Source organism: Tupaia chinensis, unplaced genomic scaffold (assembly GCF_000334495.1).
Source record: "Tupaia chinensis unplaced genomic scaffold, TupChi_1.0 Scaffold141165_1, whole genome shotgun sequence".
NCBI classification, from domain to species: domain Eukaryota; kingdom Metazoa; phylum Chordata; class Mammalia; order Scandentia; family Tupaiidae; genus Tupaia; species Tupaia belangeri.
Window position 1 is genome coordinate 407506 of NW_006201028.1, and position 14175 is coordinate 421680.

Genomic DNA, 14175 nt, shown 5'->3' on the forward strand with positions numbered 1-14175 from the left:
GTATTCCATTATATGGATATACCACAATTTGTTTACTCATTCTTCTGTCAGTGAACATCTGAGTTATTTCTAGTTTGGTCTGCTTATATATAAAGCTGCTATAAACATGTTTTACAACATAATGTGTTTTTGCATAGAAAAACAGAAAAATATATGTCACGACTTTTCCAACAACCCAATATCTTCATGTGCTTACAAATGTTTTTGTGAATTTGAGATTGCTGGGTAAACAGTAACTGAATGCTTAACTTTACAAGAAACTTTAAAACTATATTCTGGGGAATCAGCAGTTAGCGTAATGGCTATGTCGCTGGACTCCCACGTAGTCGACCGCGGTTCGCGTCCCGGACCCAGTGGCTTAAAACTCACGCCGGGCGCGTGTGCATGCGTGCCCAAGATCCTGAGAGGAGAATGGAGGAGAAGGAATTGCAGCATGACCATGCCCCCTGGGGGGTGATTTCTCGCTTTCTGTCTCTATGTCTCTGTCTGTCTGGCGAGTGCACGCGCCCTATAGCGAAAAACCTCTCAAAAAAAAAATTAACTATATTCTGAAAGTACTACCATTTTGCATTCCAACCAGCAATGTAGACAAATTCCAGTTGTTCCATACCTTTGCCAATATTTGGACCTGCCAGTCTTTAATTTTGGCCATTCTAGAAAGCGTATAATGGTATTTCATTGTGACCTTAACCTGACTTCTCCTGATGACTAATGATGTTGGGCATTTTTCATAAGCTTATTGACTCCTTGTGTAATTCCCTGTCTGAAGTGTCTGTTCAAGTCTTATGACCATTTTATCTATTTGTTTAATTGAGAGAGAGCTTGTGGGCTCACCAGAGAGAGACAGAGAAATAGAGACAGAGAAAGAAGAAGAAAGCAACCCCAATGGGGTGTGATTATACCAAATCCCTTCTCCTCTCCTCCATTCTGTCAGGATTTTAGGCATGCACACACAACATGCCAGGCCTGTCTAAACAGGGCTGGGATTTGAACCATGGTCAGCCATTTGGGATCCACCTCCCTTAACCACTAGGCTATAGACCTGGCCCTTATGATCATTTTTTAAAAACCCAGATTGACTTATTATTGAGTTGTAAGGATTATCTCTATATTTTACATTTAGGTCCTTTATCAGATGTATTTCTTGTAAATATTTCTCCCTATTTGTGGCTTGCTTATTCTTTTTCTTTACATGGTTTTGACAAGTTAAAGTGTCTAATTTTTATGAAGCCCATTTTATCAATTTGTAAAAAATGCTTTCTATATTCTAAGAAATCTCTGATTACTCTTTGAATGGAAGATGGTCTCCTATATTTTCTCGTAGGAGCTTTACGGTTTAGCTTTTAGATTTAGGTCTACTCATTTTAAACTAATTTTTATGCACAGTTTGGATCAAAGTTTGTTTCTTTTCTTATGTAGAAATTCTAAAGTTCTGGTACTACTTATTGAAAAACTAGCTTTTCTTCAATGAATTGCTTTGAAATCTATCAAAAAATTAACTGACTGTATGTGTGTATATATTTCTAGTCTCCCAATTTTATTCCATTGATCTATGTGTCTCTCCTTACACCAATACTGCACAGTATTATGACTGTAGCAATAAAATAAGTGTTGAAATCAGGCTATATAAGTCCTGAAACTTTGCTGTTTCCAGGTTATTTTAGCTGTTCTAGGTCTTACGTATTGAGAAGTAAATTTTAGAATCATTTTGTCAATTTCTACAAGAAAAGCAAATGTTCTAGATTTTACTTGGAATTGGTTTAAAATTACAGATTACTTAGGGGAAAACTGACATCTTAACAGTACCAAATATTTAAATGCCTGAACATGGTATGTTTTCACATATATTTCAGTCATCTTCAAATTCACTCAATAGTAATTTTTGTGGGCTTTGTTATAACTATGTTGTACATATTTTTAGATTTATCACTAAATGTTTTATTTTTGTGATATTTTGAATGATATTTACATGTTTTGTTTTCCAATTGTTCATTGATAATACATAAAAATAAAGTTGACTTTGTTATATTGATCTTGCTTCCTGCAGCCTCCTTAATTCATTTTTGTGGACTCCTTGGACTTTTCTATGTATATAATCATGTCATCTACAAATACTCTTTCTTTTTGATCTATATCATTTTATGTCTTTAACTAGTTTACTTGCATTGACTAGAAACTCTAGTACAATGTTAAAAATAAGTAGTGAGAGTTCCAGACCTGGTGGCTTGCTTTCTCACTTCCCTTCTCTCTCTCTCCCCTTCTCTCTCTCTCTCTCTCTCTCTCTCTTTCTCTCTCTCTGTCTTTCTGTCTCTCTCCCTCTCTCTGGTAAGCACACAAGCCCTGTAGAAATTAAAAAATAATAATGATAAATAAAATAAATCATTTTTTTGGGGGGAGGAGAGGTTTTTACTATAGGGCATACGCACTCACCATAGAGACAGAAAGCAAGAAATCACTTCCAGGGGGATGGCCATGCTGCAATCCCTTTTCCTTCATTCTCTTCTTGGGACTTTGGGTACACATGCACATGCACCCAGTGTGAATTTTTTAAGCCACTGGGTCTGGGACTCAAACCATAGTCAACTACATGGGAGTCCAGTGATGTAACCATTACGCCATCTGCTGCTCCCCCCCCAAAAAAATAAACTTAAAAAAAAAAAAGGAGTGAGAGCAATGGGGCCACAGGGTGTCACAGCGATAATGCAACTGGACCCGCCAGGAAAGGTCCCAGTTTGATGCCGAGAGCCTCCCTCTATACACCAGGCACACACGCTCATTCTGGTGATCTGAGCTGGCTGAGGCTGGCTGGATCACAGCATGAAGACCCCACTGTGGGTATGCCTGTCTCTCTCTCCTCTGAGGAAATGGATAAATCAGCTTGAGGGGGCAGCAAGAGAGGACATCCTTGCCTTTCTCCTATCTTTAGTGTGAAAATATTAAATATTTACCATTAAGTATAATACCAGTTTTAGTTTAGTTTTATTTTTAATCCTTTATTATGTAATTTCCCTTCTATTCTTAGTATGTTGCTTTTCTCACTGAATTTTACCAAATACTGTTTTCAAAATTAATGAGATAACTACATGGATTTTTCTCCTTTATCTATTAATATAGTGAATTACATTGATTGATCTTTTTGGATATTAATCCAAATTTTCATTCCTAGAATATACTCCACACTTACGATGCATTATTCTTTATGCTTTTCTGGATTCAGTTTGCTAATACTGAGTTTAACATTTTTGAGCCTATATTTATGAAAATTATTTACAAATAATATTTTTTTGTAATTTCTCTGTCACAACTTGGCATTAATGCTATGCTTGACTTATAAATGAGTTTAAAAATATTCTCAAGAGTTTGTGCAATTTTTCTTTTTTCTTTAAAGAATTATTTTATTTAACTTTATTTATTTATTTATTTTAATTTAACCAGAGAGAGAGAGAGAGGGGAGGAGAGACAGAGAGTAAGTGAAAAGGCCAGCCGCCTGGCTGGTCCGGGACTCAAACCACAGTTGGCCATGTGGGAGTCCAGCACCATCAACCACCATGCCAAGTTTTCTTTTATTTCTTCTTTAAATATCTGAAAGAATTAAGCAATAAAATCATTTGGAAATGAAGCTTTCCTAGGAAGGTTCTTAATTACAGCTTTGATCTTAAAAAAAATGTAGAACTATATATTCTAATTTTGTTTATATGTTTTCATTTCTTCAAAGGAATCTGACCATTTCATATAAAATTCCCAATTTTTTGGTATTAAGTCATAAAATTATTAATAAGAACCAGTAAACTTGAAGAGAGATGAACATAAAGTATCCAATATAAAAAACAGATAGGAAAAAAGATTTCAAAAATGAATTAGAGTCTCAGAGATCTATAAAGAAAACCAAACTATTTAACATGTAAGTAATTGAAGTTTCAGAAAAAAATAGGAAATAAAAAGAACATGACAAAAATTTCCACATGTGGCTAAAAATACAAATTTACAGATTCATGAAGCTCTGAAAAAAACATGATGCTTAGCAACATCATCATCAAACTACTCAAAACCAAAGCTAAAGAGAGTATCTTGAAAGCATCCAGAGAAAAGTGATGCAATATATATATAAGGAAAGAACATTTCAAAGTGCCACTGACTCTGCATCAGGAAAACTGAAAGCCAGAAGGCAGTGGAACAATATCTTTAAAGTGCGGATCAAAAAAGCCCTATATAACCAGAAGTCTATAAGCAGAGAAGATATCTTTTAAAAATTAAAGCAAAATAAAGATATTTTCAGATTAAAAAAAAACTGAGAGAATTCATCACCAGTGGACATGAAATGTAAATAAAGTTCCTCAGGCTCAAGGCAAATGATACCAGGTAGAAACCTGGACTTCCAGGAAAGACACCTTTTCCTCTTACCTTCTTGATGATACACAGACAGTTTAAAACAGAAATTACAACGCTGTTTTGTGGGATTTAGAATGATCTCGATGTAATATTGTACATGCAATAATTAAAGCTCAAAGGCATGGTTAGAGATTAATGAATCCAAATTAATACATTTAGAATTGAAGCAATACTTGTTACAACCCAACTCAATGGGTTGTTTCTCCATGCAGAAAGGATGTGCACAGCATGGCCAAACAGCTATTGGGCCTAAAGGGAGCTGAGCCATGGCCAGGGTTTGAAGAGAAGGGAAATGACTTAAAGCATTCACAAATATATCCCTTCAAGGATGGAAGTGTGGCTAAGCTTGTAGTGAAACCTAAGTCTTATTCAGTAAGCTTTTTGTGGGAGTAGAACAGAAACAGAGTCTCTTTAGAACAAAAGCTTTGTTGTTCATGGGAACCTATTAATCTAAACCAGCAAATTATATTGCAAACAGCATTAGATCAGACAACAACAGGTTAAGATTCATGTTAGCAGCTAGTGATTTGTACCTGTATTAATTAGCTTTTGCAACAGTTATTCAACTGTGTTTTGGAGATCCTAAGATTACCCCAGGTTCGATGATTCACTGGAAGAACTCACAAGACTCAATATATAATCATACTCAATGCAATAAGTTATCACAATGCAAGGTTGCAAAGCACAACAACCAAAAGGAAAAGAAAAACAAAAAACAAAAAACAAAAAACAAAAAAACACTAGGGGCAAAGTCCAGGGGAAAACAGACAAAGCTTCCAAGTGTCTTCTCCCAGTAGAGTCAGACAAGAGGAACTTAATTCCCAATCCAGGGGAAACCAGACACAAGCTTCCAAGTGTCTTCTCCCCGTAGAGTCAGACAAGAGGAACTTAATTCCCAAGCAATGAGTTAAGACACGTGTGTGGATGGAGCCAACCACAGAAGCTCGTTAGAGACCCGGTACCCAGGGTTTGTACTGGGAGCTGGTCATCTTAGCAGACTCTGCCTAATGCCTCCTAATGCCTCACAGAAGGAAAGCAGGTGTTCAGCATACAAATACCAGACTCACAGAAGGAAAGCAGGTGTTCAGCATACACTATACTGTTTTCACAAATAGTTTAGACACAGTGACTCATTCTTACAAGTTAATAGTAGCAACTGTCCTAAAATCTAAGTTTTCCCAAATGCCGGCCTAGGACCAACCTTACAAATACTGTAAACCTTTTCAAGGATAGCAGTTTAAGCTTCATATGTTAATTCATTTCTGTACAACTACATAACAAGTAACAGTCAAAATCTCTGTATTTTATGATAAAAAATACATATTTTTCTCAATTAGCTATAGAATGTGGCTCTATTATAGTTGAGGCTTTTGTTTTGATTTGTTCTTTAAAAGTGAGCCAAGTTGGTTTATTTTAAGTAATCAAAAATGATCATTAAGAAGGTGAATATACACACTAGTAAAACTAAAAAATGCTAGAAATTCTTTAGAGATAATTTCACATTTTTCTCTTAATACAATTTTTAAAATGTATTCATATTTTTTAAATTTTAATTTTTGGTTTACAATATAATCAATGTACGTCTTTGTGGGCTACAATATGGTTTTTTAAGACAAGCATACAATGTACAAATATCAAGGATATACCCATAGTCACTCTTTTTTTTTTTTTTTTTTTTTGAGAGATTTTCACTGTAGGGCGCGTGCGCTCGCCAGCCAGACAGAGAGAGACATAGAGACAGAAAGCGAGAAATCACCCCCCAGGGGGGATGGTCACGCCGCAATCCCTTCTCCTCCATTCTCCTCTCGGGATCTTGGGCACGCACGTACATGCACCCGGCGTGAGTTTTAAGCCACCGGGTCTGGGACACGAACCGCGGTCGACTACGTGAGAGTCCAGCGACATAGCCATTATGCTAACTGCTGGTTCCCCCCATAGTCACTCTTTAACACTGAATAATACATTATGTTGTGCATGTTTATGAATAGTTCTATTAGTTTGCTTCATGAAATATGTACTAAATTTTCCATATATTTTTTCCTTGACATGATGGATTAGGTTCAGGTCTATACCACTAAACTTCAGAACTCTGACACCTGTAGCTCTGTGGGTGTATTCTTTTCCTGGCAGGTGGCAGAAATATAAGAGTGCAAGCTAAACCATGCAAACTTTTACATCCCATCAACCAAAACAAGTTACACAGTTAAGACTAACATTAGTGGGGTATATCAGTCCATTACTGTATTACTTACAGAGATATTTGAGAATGGGTGATTTATAAAGAATAGAGGTTTATTTGACTCAAAATTTAGTGTCTGGAAAGTCCAAAGGCTAGCATCAGGCCAGCTATAACATGGTGGAGAGTAGGATCTGGAGTTATCCAAATATTTTTATCTGTTTTGATCTCTTTTCCCTCTTACTAGCCCACCAGAACTCAATCACAGGAGGCCCACTCTAATGACCTTATGACATCACTCTGGGACAGCATTAGGTTTTCACTTAATGCTTTTACAATATAACCAAGTCCAAACACACGATTTCTGGTGGACACCAAACTACAGCTTCCTGTCACTAGCCCCCCAAACTCATGACTTCTTCCGTACAAAATCATCCCAATGGCTCTCACAGTCTCAACTCATTCTAACATTAACTCCAAAGTCTAAAGTCTCAGACAGATTCCTTCCAGCTGCTGTGAGTCTGTGGAGTGCATGGGGTGGCAATTTCCTTTCCATTCCATTGGAAGAAAGGAATAGCAGACCCAAGCAAGTCTGAAACCCAAGTAGGCAGACATTCAATCTTCAAACTCCATGTGCTGCATCCTGGATGCACCAAAGGGGTTGGGTCCTCAAACCATCAGGCAGCCTTGTTCTCCTGTCCTCCTAGGCTCATCCTGTACTTGTCTCTAGTTGGAGTGCCACACATTCAGTTTTCCAGGCTGCTGCTGGATGTTTATAGACCCACGGTTCTGGAATTTGAGGCTGGTCTCACTCCTATGGTTCTACTAGACATGACCATGTTGGGTACTCTCTACTCCAACCCGATATTTCCATTTGGTGTGCTCTATTGGAGCCTCTCTCTTGCAGCTCCGCCCTTGCAATAGGTCTTAGCTAGGCACCAAGGCTACTAGAGACAGTCTTTGAAATCTCAGTAGAGGTCTTCACTCTCTTAGTGTCTGTATGTCTCTTAAATTCTGCAACCCACAAAATTACCTCTACATAGAGACCACCAAGACCTGCCACTGGCAAGTTCTGGAGCAAAGTGTGGAGCAGCAGCCTTAACAGCAGGTGCTGCTTGAAACACAATCAAAGCTGAGGAATGCTTTGGTGGGATGCAAGGAACCAAGTCCCAAGGTGGCTCAGGGCAACAAACCTGCCCCTGGCCAGTCCTGTGAAACCACTCTGCCCTCCTGAGCTTTTGGGCTTGTGATGGGAGAGACAATGCCCTCTAGAATCTTCCCTGTTTTCCTGAAAATTATTACTTGTATCCCTTCTAGCTCTGCCAATCTCTTTACTAAACAGTCTCTTGGCTACACTTTTCTCTGCAAAACATACTTTTGCATTCTCTGCCACATAGCCATATTATTAATTTTCCAATATTTTCTGTTCTGCATCCCTTTTCATTATAAGTTCTGCCTTTATTTGGAATTATTTATTTAATTTTATTAATTTTTTTTTTAATTTGCTGTAGGGCACATGCACTTATCAGAGAGAGACCAAGAGTGAGAGAGTAAGTGAGAGAGAGAAAGTGAGAAAGCAAGCCACTAGGTCTGGGACTTGAACTGTGGTCAACCATGTGAGAGTCCAATGCCTTAATCACTATACTACCTGCTAGCCCCAAGTTCTGTCTTTAAGTAATTTCCTTCCTCTCACACCTTACTATATATAGTTAATAATAACCATGCAACTTCTTCTATATTTTGCCTTGAAATTTTATCATCTCTTCATCACACTTAAATTCAATACTCAACATAGCCTTAGGACATGAACAGTTTGCTGCCAAATTATTTGCTATAGTATAACACAATGATCTTTCCTCCAATTCCCAACAATTTCCTCATTTTCTTCCAAAACCTCCTCAGAATGGCCTCTACTAGCCATATTTCTATCAACATCCATATTTCTATCAGAATCACCACTGTTTGACCAATCTCTAAAATGTTCTCATTCACGTTTAAACTGTTCTTCTGAACCTCCACAAGAATCTAGACTTTTTCCTTGACTTCTCCTAATTTCTACCTATTTCCCAGTTCCAAAGTTCCTTCCACATTTTCAGGTATCTGTATCAACACAATCCTGCCAACTATGCCAATTTCTGTTTAAGTCCATTATTATGTTGTTAATAGAAACAATGAAGACTGGGTGATTTGTAAAGGTTTACTTGACTCATGATTTGACTCATGATGCTGGTGACTGGAAAGTCCAAAGACACAAGACTGGCATTAGTTCAGATACAATATGGCAGAGAGCAGGATCTTGAACAGAATGGCTGTCCATAAGTTTCTACCTATTCTTGTCTCTTTTTCCCTCTAATAAATCTTTTAGAACTCAGTCATTGGGACCCTGCCTTTATCACACCCAAAGGCCTCACCCTAGAATACCAAACACCCTAGGACACCATAAAGAGACTAAGTTTTAACTTAACACCCTTACTATATAACTAAGTTCCAACATATGAACTTTTGGGGGACTCCAAAGTATAGCAGGAAAATAGCCTTCATCTAGTTTAGTAGGGAGATGTACCAAGTCACCTTGCCCATCTACTGTGGTACCCTAGGAACGTCACTACACTAAGATGGCAAATGAGGTTAGAAGCATCACTTTATTATCTTTGAAAATGATACTTCTTGGTTTATTAGTTTGTTCCCATACCTATACTCAAAGGAACCTTGACACAACCAGGAAAAAACACAAGCAATTTTACTAATATCCTATGCAAATGATCTAATAACAAAATAATGAACAGTAACTAACATTAATAAGTACATATGACATGCCAAGAGTGATACATGAATGATTTCAATGAGCCTTAGTTGATGTGTTATTAATCCTATTTTACAGATGGTAAAATAGAGGTCTGAAGAGCTACCCAATGTCACAAAGCTTCTGAGTGATGAAGCCAGGGTTTAAATCTAGGCAGCCTAGATCTACTGTGCTTTTAACCTTTGTGGCATTCTAAGTGCTGTGTCTGGGTGCATATGCCATATTACAAGGCTTCAATATTGGGATATAAAACTGTGCCAAAATGGTGGAACGACCATCATATTTTCATATTGTGATTTATTCTCATGGACTCAGAGGGCTAAAATTTATTTTCTAAAGAAAGAAAACACTAAGGAAAACTGACTTTTTCCAATTCTTTTGTTCCATAGTTGGAAGCAGCTGAGAATAGCACAGCAAGTCCTATTATTTTGTAACTTGCAGAAGGGATGGAGGGAGGAAGGTGGAAAAGTGTGACAAAGCAATGGAAGAGGAAATGGAAGACATTTGGCTCACAAGCAAATTTCATGTCAGATTCAATGAAAAAATACAGATGTAATCAAGACTGCAAAAAATGTTGTATAAGCATTTGTGTGTGTGTGTGTATGTGTGTGTACATTCATGTGTGTATGTATATGTAATGTGTATATGCAAATATGTGAGAATATATTTGTATGCATACATGTGTGTATAACGGACTCAGTGTATTCTTCTTATCCCAGATGACTATACCATATAAAAATAGGCCATTTTACATGAGCTATATTTACCCAAATATAGTATGTATGTATATGTACATATAAAATGTTAAGTCAGCAAAAAGAAAAATCTTCAAACTATGGTTAATAAGAAATATAAACATAGGTTTTAGAATATTATTTTTAAGGAGAATATAAAATACACATAGCTGCTAAGAAATGCAGGAGTTATTTATAGACTAGAGTGGACTAACAAAATTCAAAAAGCTTATGTTTACATAAAGTATGATTATATCAAAATATCTGAATCATCACATTAAGCTTATCATCTAGATTTTTGCTATCAAGTAGGTAAAGAAGTTTCCAACCAGTAAATCGACTAACAGATCACTCTAACAGGGCCCTTTCTCTAAGTTTCTGACAGCACCCTCCTGGGTCTGGTTTGAGATTTACCCACCAGAACCTCTCTGCACAGTAGCAGTTCCTCACAATAAGTCTGGCCTGTCCTCAGGTGAACACAGCCCTTCCCTCCCCAGGCAGGGTGCTCAATTCTTAGTGAAGAATTAGACTTTAAGACAGTAGGAGAATAACCAGATAAAGAAAAATTTTTCACAAATATTGAAATACAACAATTTTAAAACAGAAAAAAAATAATAAAGGAGGTTTGGACAGACTGTCAGGATATACAGATAACAGGCCACAATCTAAAGTTAATCAAAATGTTACTAAATTCTATTCATCAAAAAGAGTAAGGTTATATTCATATATAATAAGATAAACCTATATAAAGAGTTTTGGTTATCACAAAATCGGACATAAATAATTGGGTAATGTAATAATTATCCTTTTCTAGGTAATACATAACACCATTACACATTCTATAGGCTGGTAAAGTACAAAAATTATTAATTTTGACTTGTACACCAAATACAAAATACCATCTTTCTCAGTACAAAATAAAAATAATAAAATTGAGTTGGATAAAATAAATATGCTCATTTATTTAGTTCTCATGGCTGTTTTCCTCCTATAACATCAGAGTTGAGTTGCTGTTACCGAAACTATTAAGGCCCACAATCCTAAAATATTTACTGTTTGTTCCCTTACAGAAAAGCCTGCAGACCCCTGCTTTCCATAATCACTGAAGTTGAAATGAACACGTGAGCCACACTGTTCAACTGTGATACCCTGCAGGGCAGGAAGTACTTTACCTGCTGTGTAATGCAAGTCCCTTGGTACAAACAAATAACCAACAAAAGACAGAGTTGAAAGAATTGGTCTAAGTGTCCTGAGGGTACTTTACAGTTTGGAAAAATGAAACTCTTGTTCTCCCTACTTGTTTTGCTAATTTTTCCTACCTGTTTGTCGTGCTCTTCATCCAAAGAATTGACATCATGGACATTTCCCTTGGGTTGGTAACTTTTCAATGTTTCTTGAGCGGATGGATTTGTGTTTTCCTCATCACTTTCTGGATTATTTTTCCATTCTTTCATCATTTCTAGTACATTGGTTGGCCTCACCGAAGACAGCATATTACCCTAATATTAACAATAAATTCTTGGTGTTAAAAATAGCTTAGATAATTGAAAAGATTCTTACATCTATTAAGATAGTATCCCAAATTCAGTAACGGTCACCCAGAAAAACTATAATGCTGAATAAATGGCAAAACTTCTGATGCCACTGTCACACACTCATACCTGTTATATAACATCATCTACAATATGTCAACGTTTAGAGAAAAAATAGTTGAGCCTGAAAGAACCATGCAGCATGCTTATACAAAGGACACGTCACGAGACAATTTCCTGGTAGGTACACCATTAAAAAAAAAAAAAAAAAACACAACTTTTATACTGTATTTCTACTGTACCTATGTTTCAATGTGTTTAGATACACATAACCATTGTGTTGTAGCTGCCTACAGTATTCACTGCAGAGACATACTGTACAGGTCTGTAGCCTACGAGGAACAGGCTATACCATCTAGCCTATTACTCACCCACGTAAGTACACGGTGTGATGTTCACACACAGCATCGCACCTAGTGATGCCTTTCTCAGAACACATCCCTATCATCAAGTGACACACGACTGTATGTGATTTGAAAATCCTTTCCTACCTGGAAGTTTTAGATATAATGGGGTCATTTGATTATGACAGGACTCAATGTATTCTTTATATACTGGGTATGACTATACCATACCAAAATTGGCCATTTTATATGAACTCTATTTACCCAAATATAATACCCCACTGAATGTGCAAAGAAATACATGAATACAGGCTCAAAAGGCTCCTGCTTGACTAGGTATGCTTAAATATTTTTCATCTTAACTTGGACTGTTAGAGAGAATATGGACAAGACATTGTGATTACATTTAGATTAAATGAGAAGTTCAGGTGTGGGCACAGCTAAGAAGTGATTCTAAATTAATCTGGATGAGGGTGGATTAAAGAGTCAAGCATCAGTGACACAAAAAGCTACGAGATAGGACATGCTAAGGGCAGTCATCTGAATGCACTGTTGAGGATTTATTGGGTTTAATACATTCAGGTTTAAAGACATAGACAAACATTAAATATGGAATAGTGATAGCAAAATTAGGATCATTATTGGGAACCAGCAGTTAGCGTAATGGCTATGTCGCTGGACTCCCATGTAGTTGACTGCGGTTCGCGTCCCGGACCCAGTGGCTTAAAACTCACACCGGGCACGTGTGCGTGTGTGCCCAAGATCCCAAGAGGAGAATGGAGGAGAAGGGATTGCGGTGTGACCATCCCCCCTGGGGGGTGATTTCTCACTTTCTGTCTCTATATCTCTCTGTCTGTCTGCTGGCGAGCACATGCACCCTATAGCAAAAACCTCTCCAAAAAAAAAAAAAAAATTCTTGGTGTTAAAAATAGCTTAGATAATTGAAAAGATTCTTACATCTATTAAGATAGTATCCCAAATTCAGTAACGGTCACCCAGAAAAACTATAATGCTGAATAAATGGCAAAACTTCTGATGCCACTGTCACACACTCATACCTGTTATATAACATCATCTACAATATGTCAACGTTTAGAGAAAAAATAGTTGAGCCTGAAAGAACCATGCAGCATGCTTATACAAAGGACACGTCACGAGACAATTTCCTGGTAGGTACACCATTAAAAAAAAAAAAAAAAAACACAACTTTTATACTGTATTTCTACTGTACCTATGTTTCAATGTGTTTAGATACACATAACCATTGTGTTGTAGCTGCCTACAGTATTCACTGCAGAGACATACTGTACAGGTCTGTAGCCTACGAGGAACAGGCTATACCATCTAGCCTATTACTCACCCACGTAAGTACACGGTGTGATGTTCACACACAGCATCGCACCTAGTGATGCCTTTCTCAGAACACATCCCTATCATCAAGTGACACACGACTGTATGTGATTTGAAAATCCTTTCCTACCTGGAAGTTTTAGATATAATGGGGTCATTTGATTATGACAGGACTCAATGTATTCTTTATATACTGGGTATGACTATACCATACCAAAATTGGCCATTTTATATGAACTCTATTTACCCAAATATAATACCCCACTGAATGTGCAAAGAAATACATGAATACAGGCTCAAAAGGCTCCTGCTTGACTAGGTATGCTTAAATATTTTTCATCTTAACTTGGACTGTTAGAGAGAATATGGACAAGACATTGTGATTACATTTAGATTAAATGAGAAGTTCAGGTGTGGGCACAGCTAAGAAGTGATTCTAAATTAATCTGGATGAGGGTGGATTAAAGAGTCAAGCATCAGTGACACAAAAAGCTACGAGATAGGACATGCTAAGGGCAGTCATCTGAAAGCACTGTTGAGGATTTATTGGGTTTAATACATTCAGGTTTAAAGACATAGACAAACATTAAATATGGAATAGTGATAGCAAAATTAGGATCATTATTGGGAACCAGCAGTTAGCGTAATGGCTATGTCGCTGGACTCCCATGTAGTTGACTGCGGTTCGCGTCCCGGACCCAGTGGCTTAAAACTCACGCCGGGCACGTGTGCGTGTGTGCCCAAGATCCCAAGAGGAGAATGGAGGAGAAGGGATTGCGGTGTGACC

At 37.2% G+C, this 14175-nt stretch overlaps 1 protein-coding gene across 2 annotated transcripts in view; it reads right to left on the reverse strand.

The window, feature by feature from the left end:
- The window catches only part of STK33 (serine/threonine kinase 33), a 190546-nt gene that overhangs the window by 7117 nt on the left and 169254 nt on the right, over positions 1-14175 (reverse strand). For both annotated transcript variants that reach the window (XM_006162900.2, XM_006162901.2), the window contains one exon: positions 11422-11601. In XM_006162900.2, the coding sequence (XP_006162962.1) occupies positions 11422-11601 (180 nt within the window). The remainder of the gene's footprint in view (positions 1-11421; positions 11602-14175) is intronic.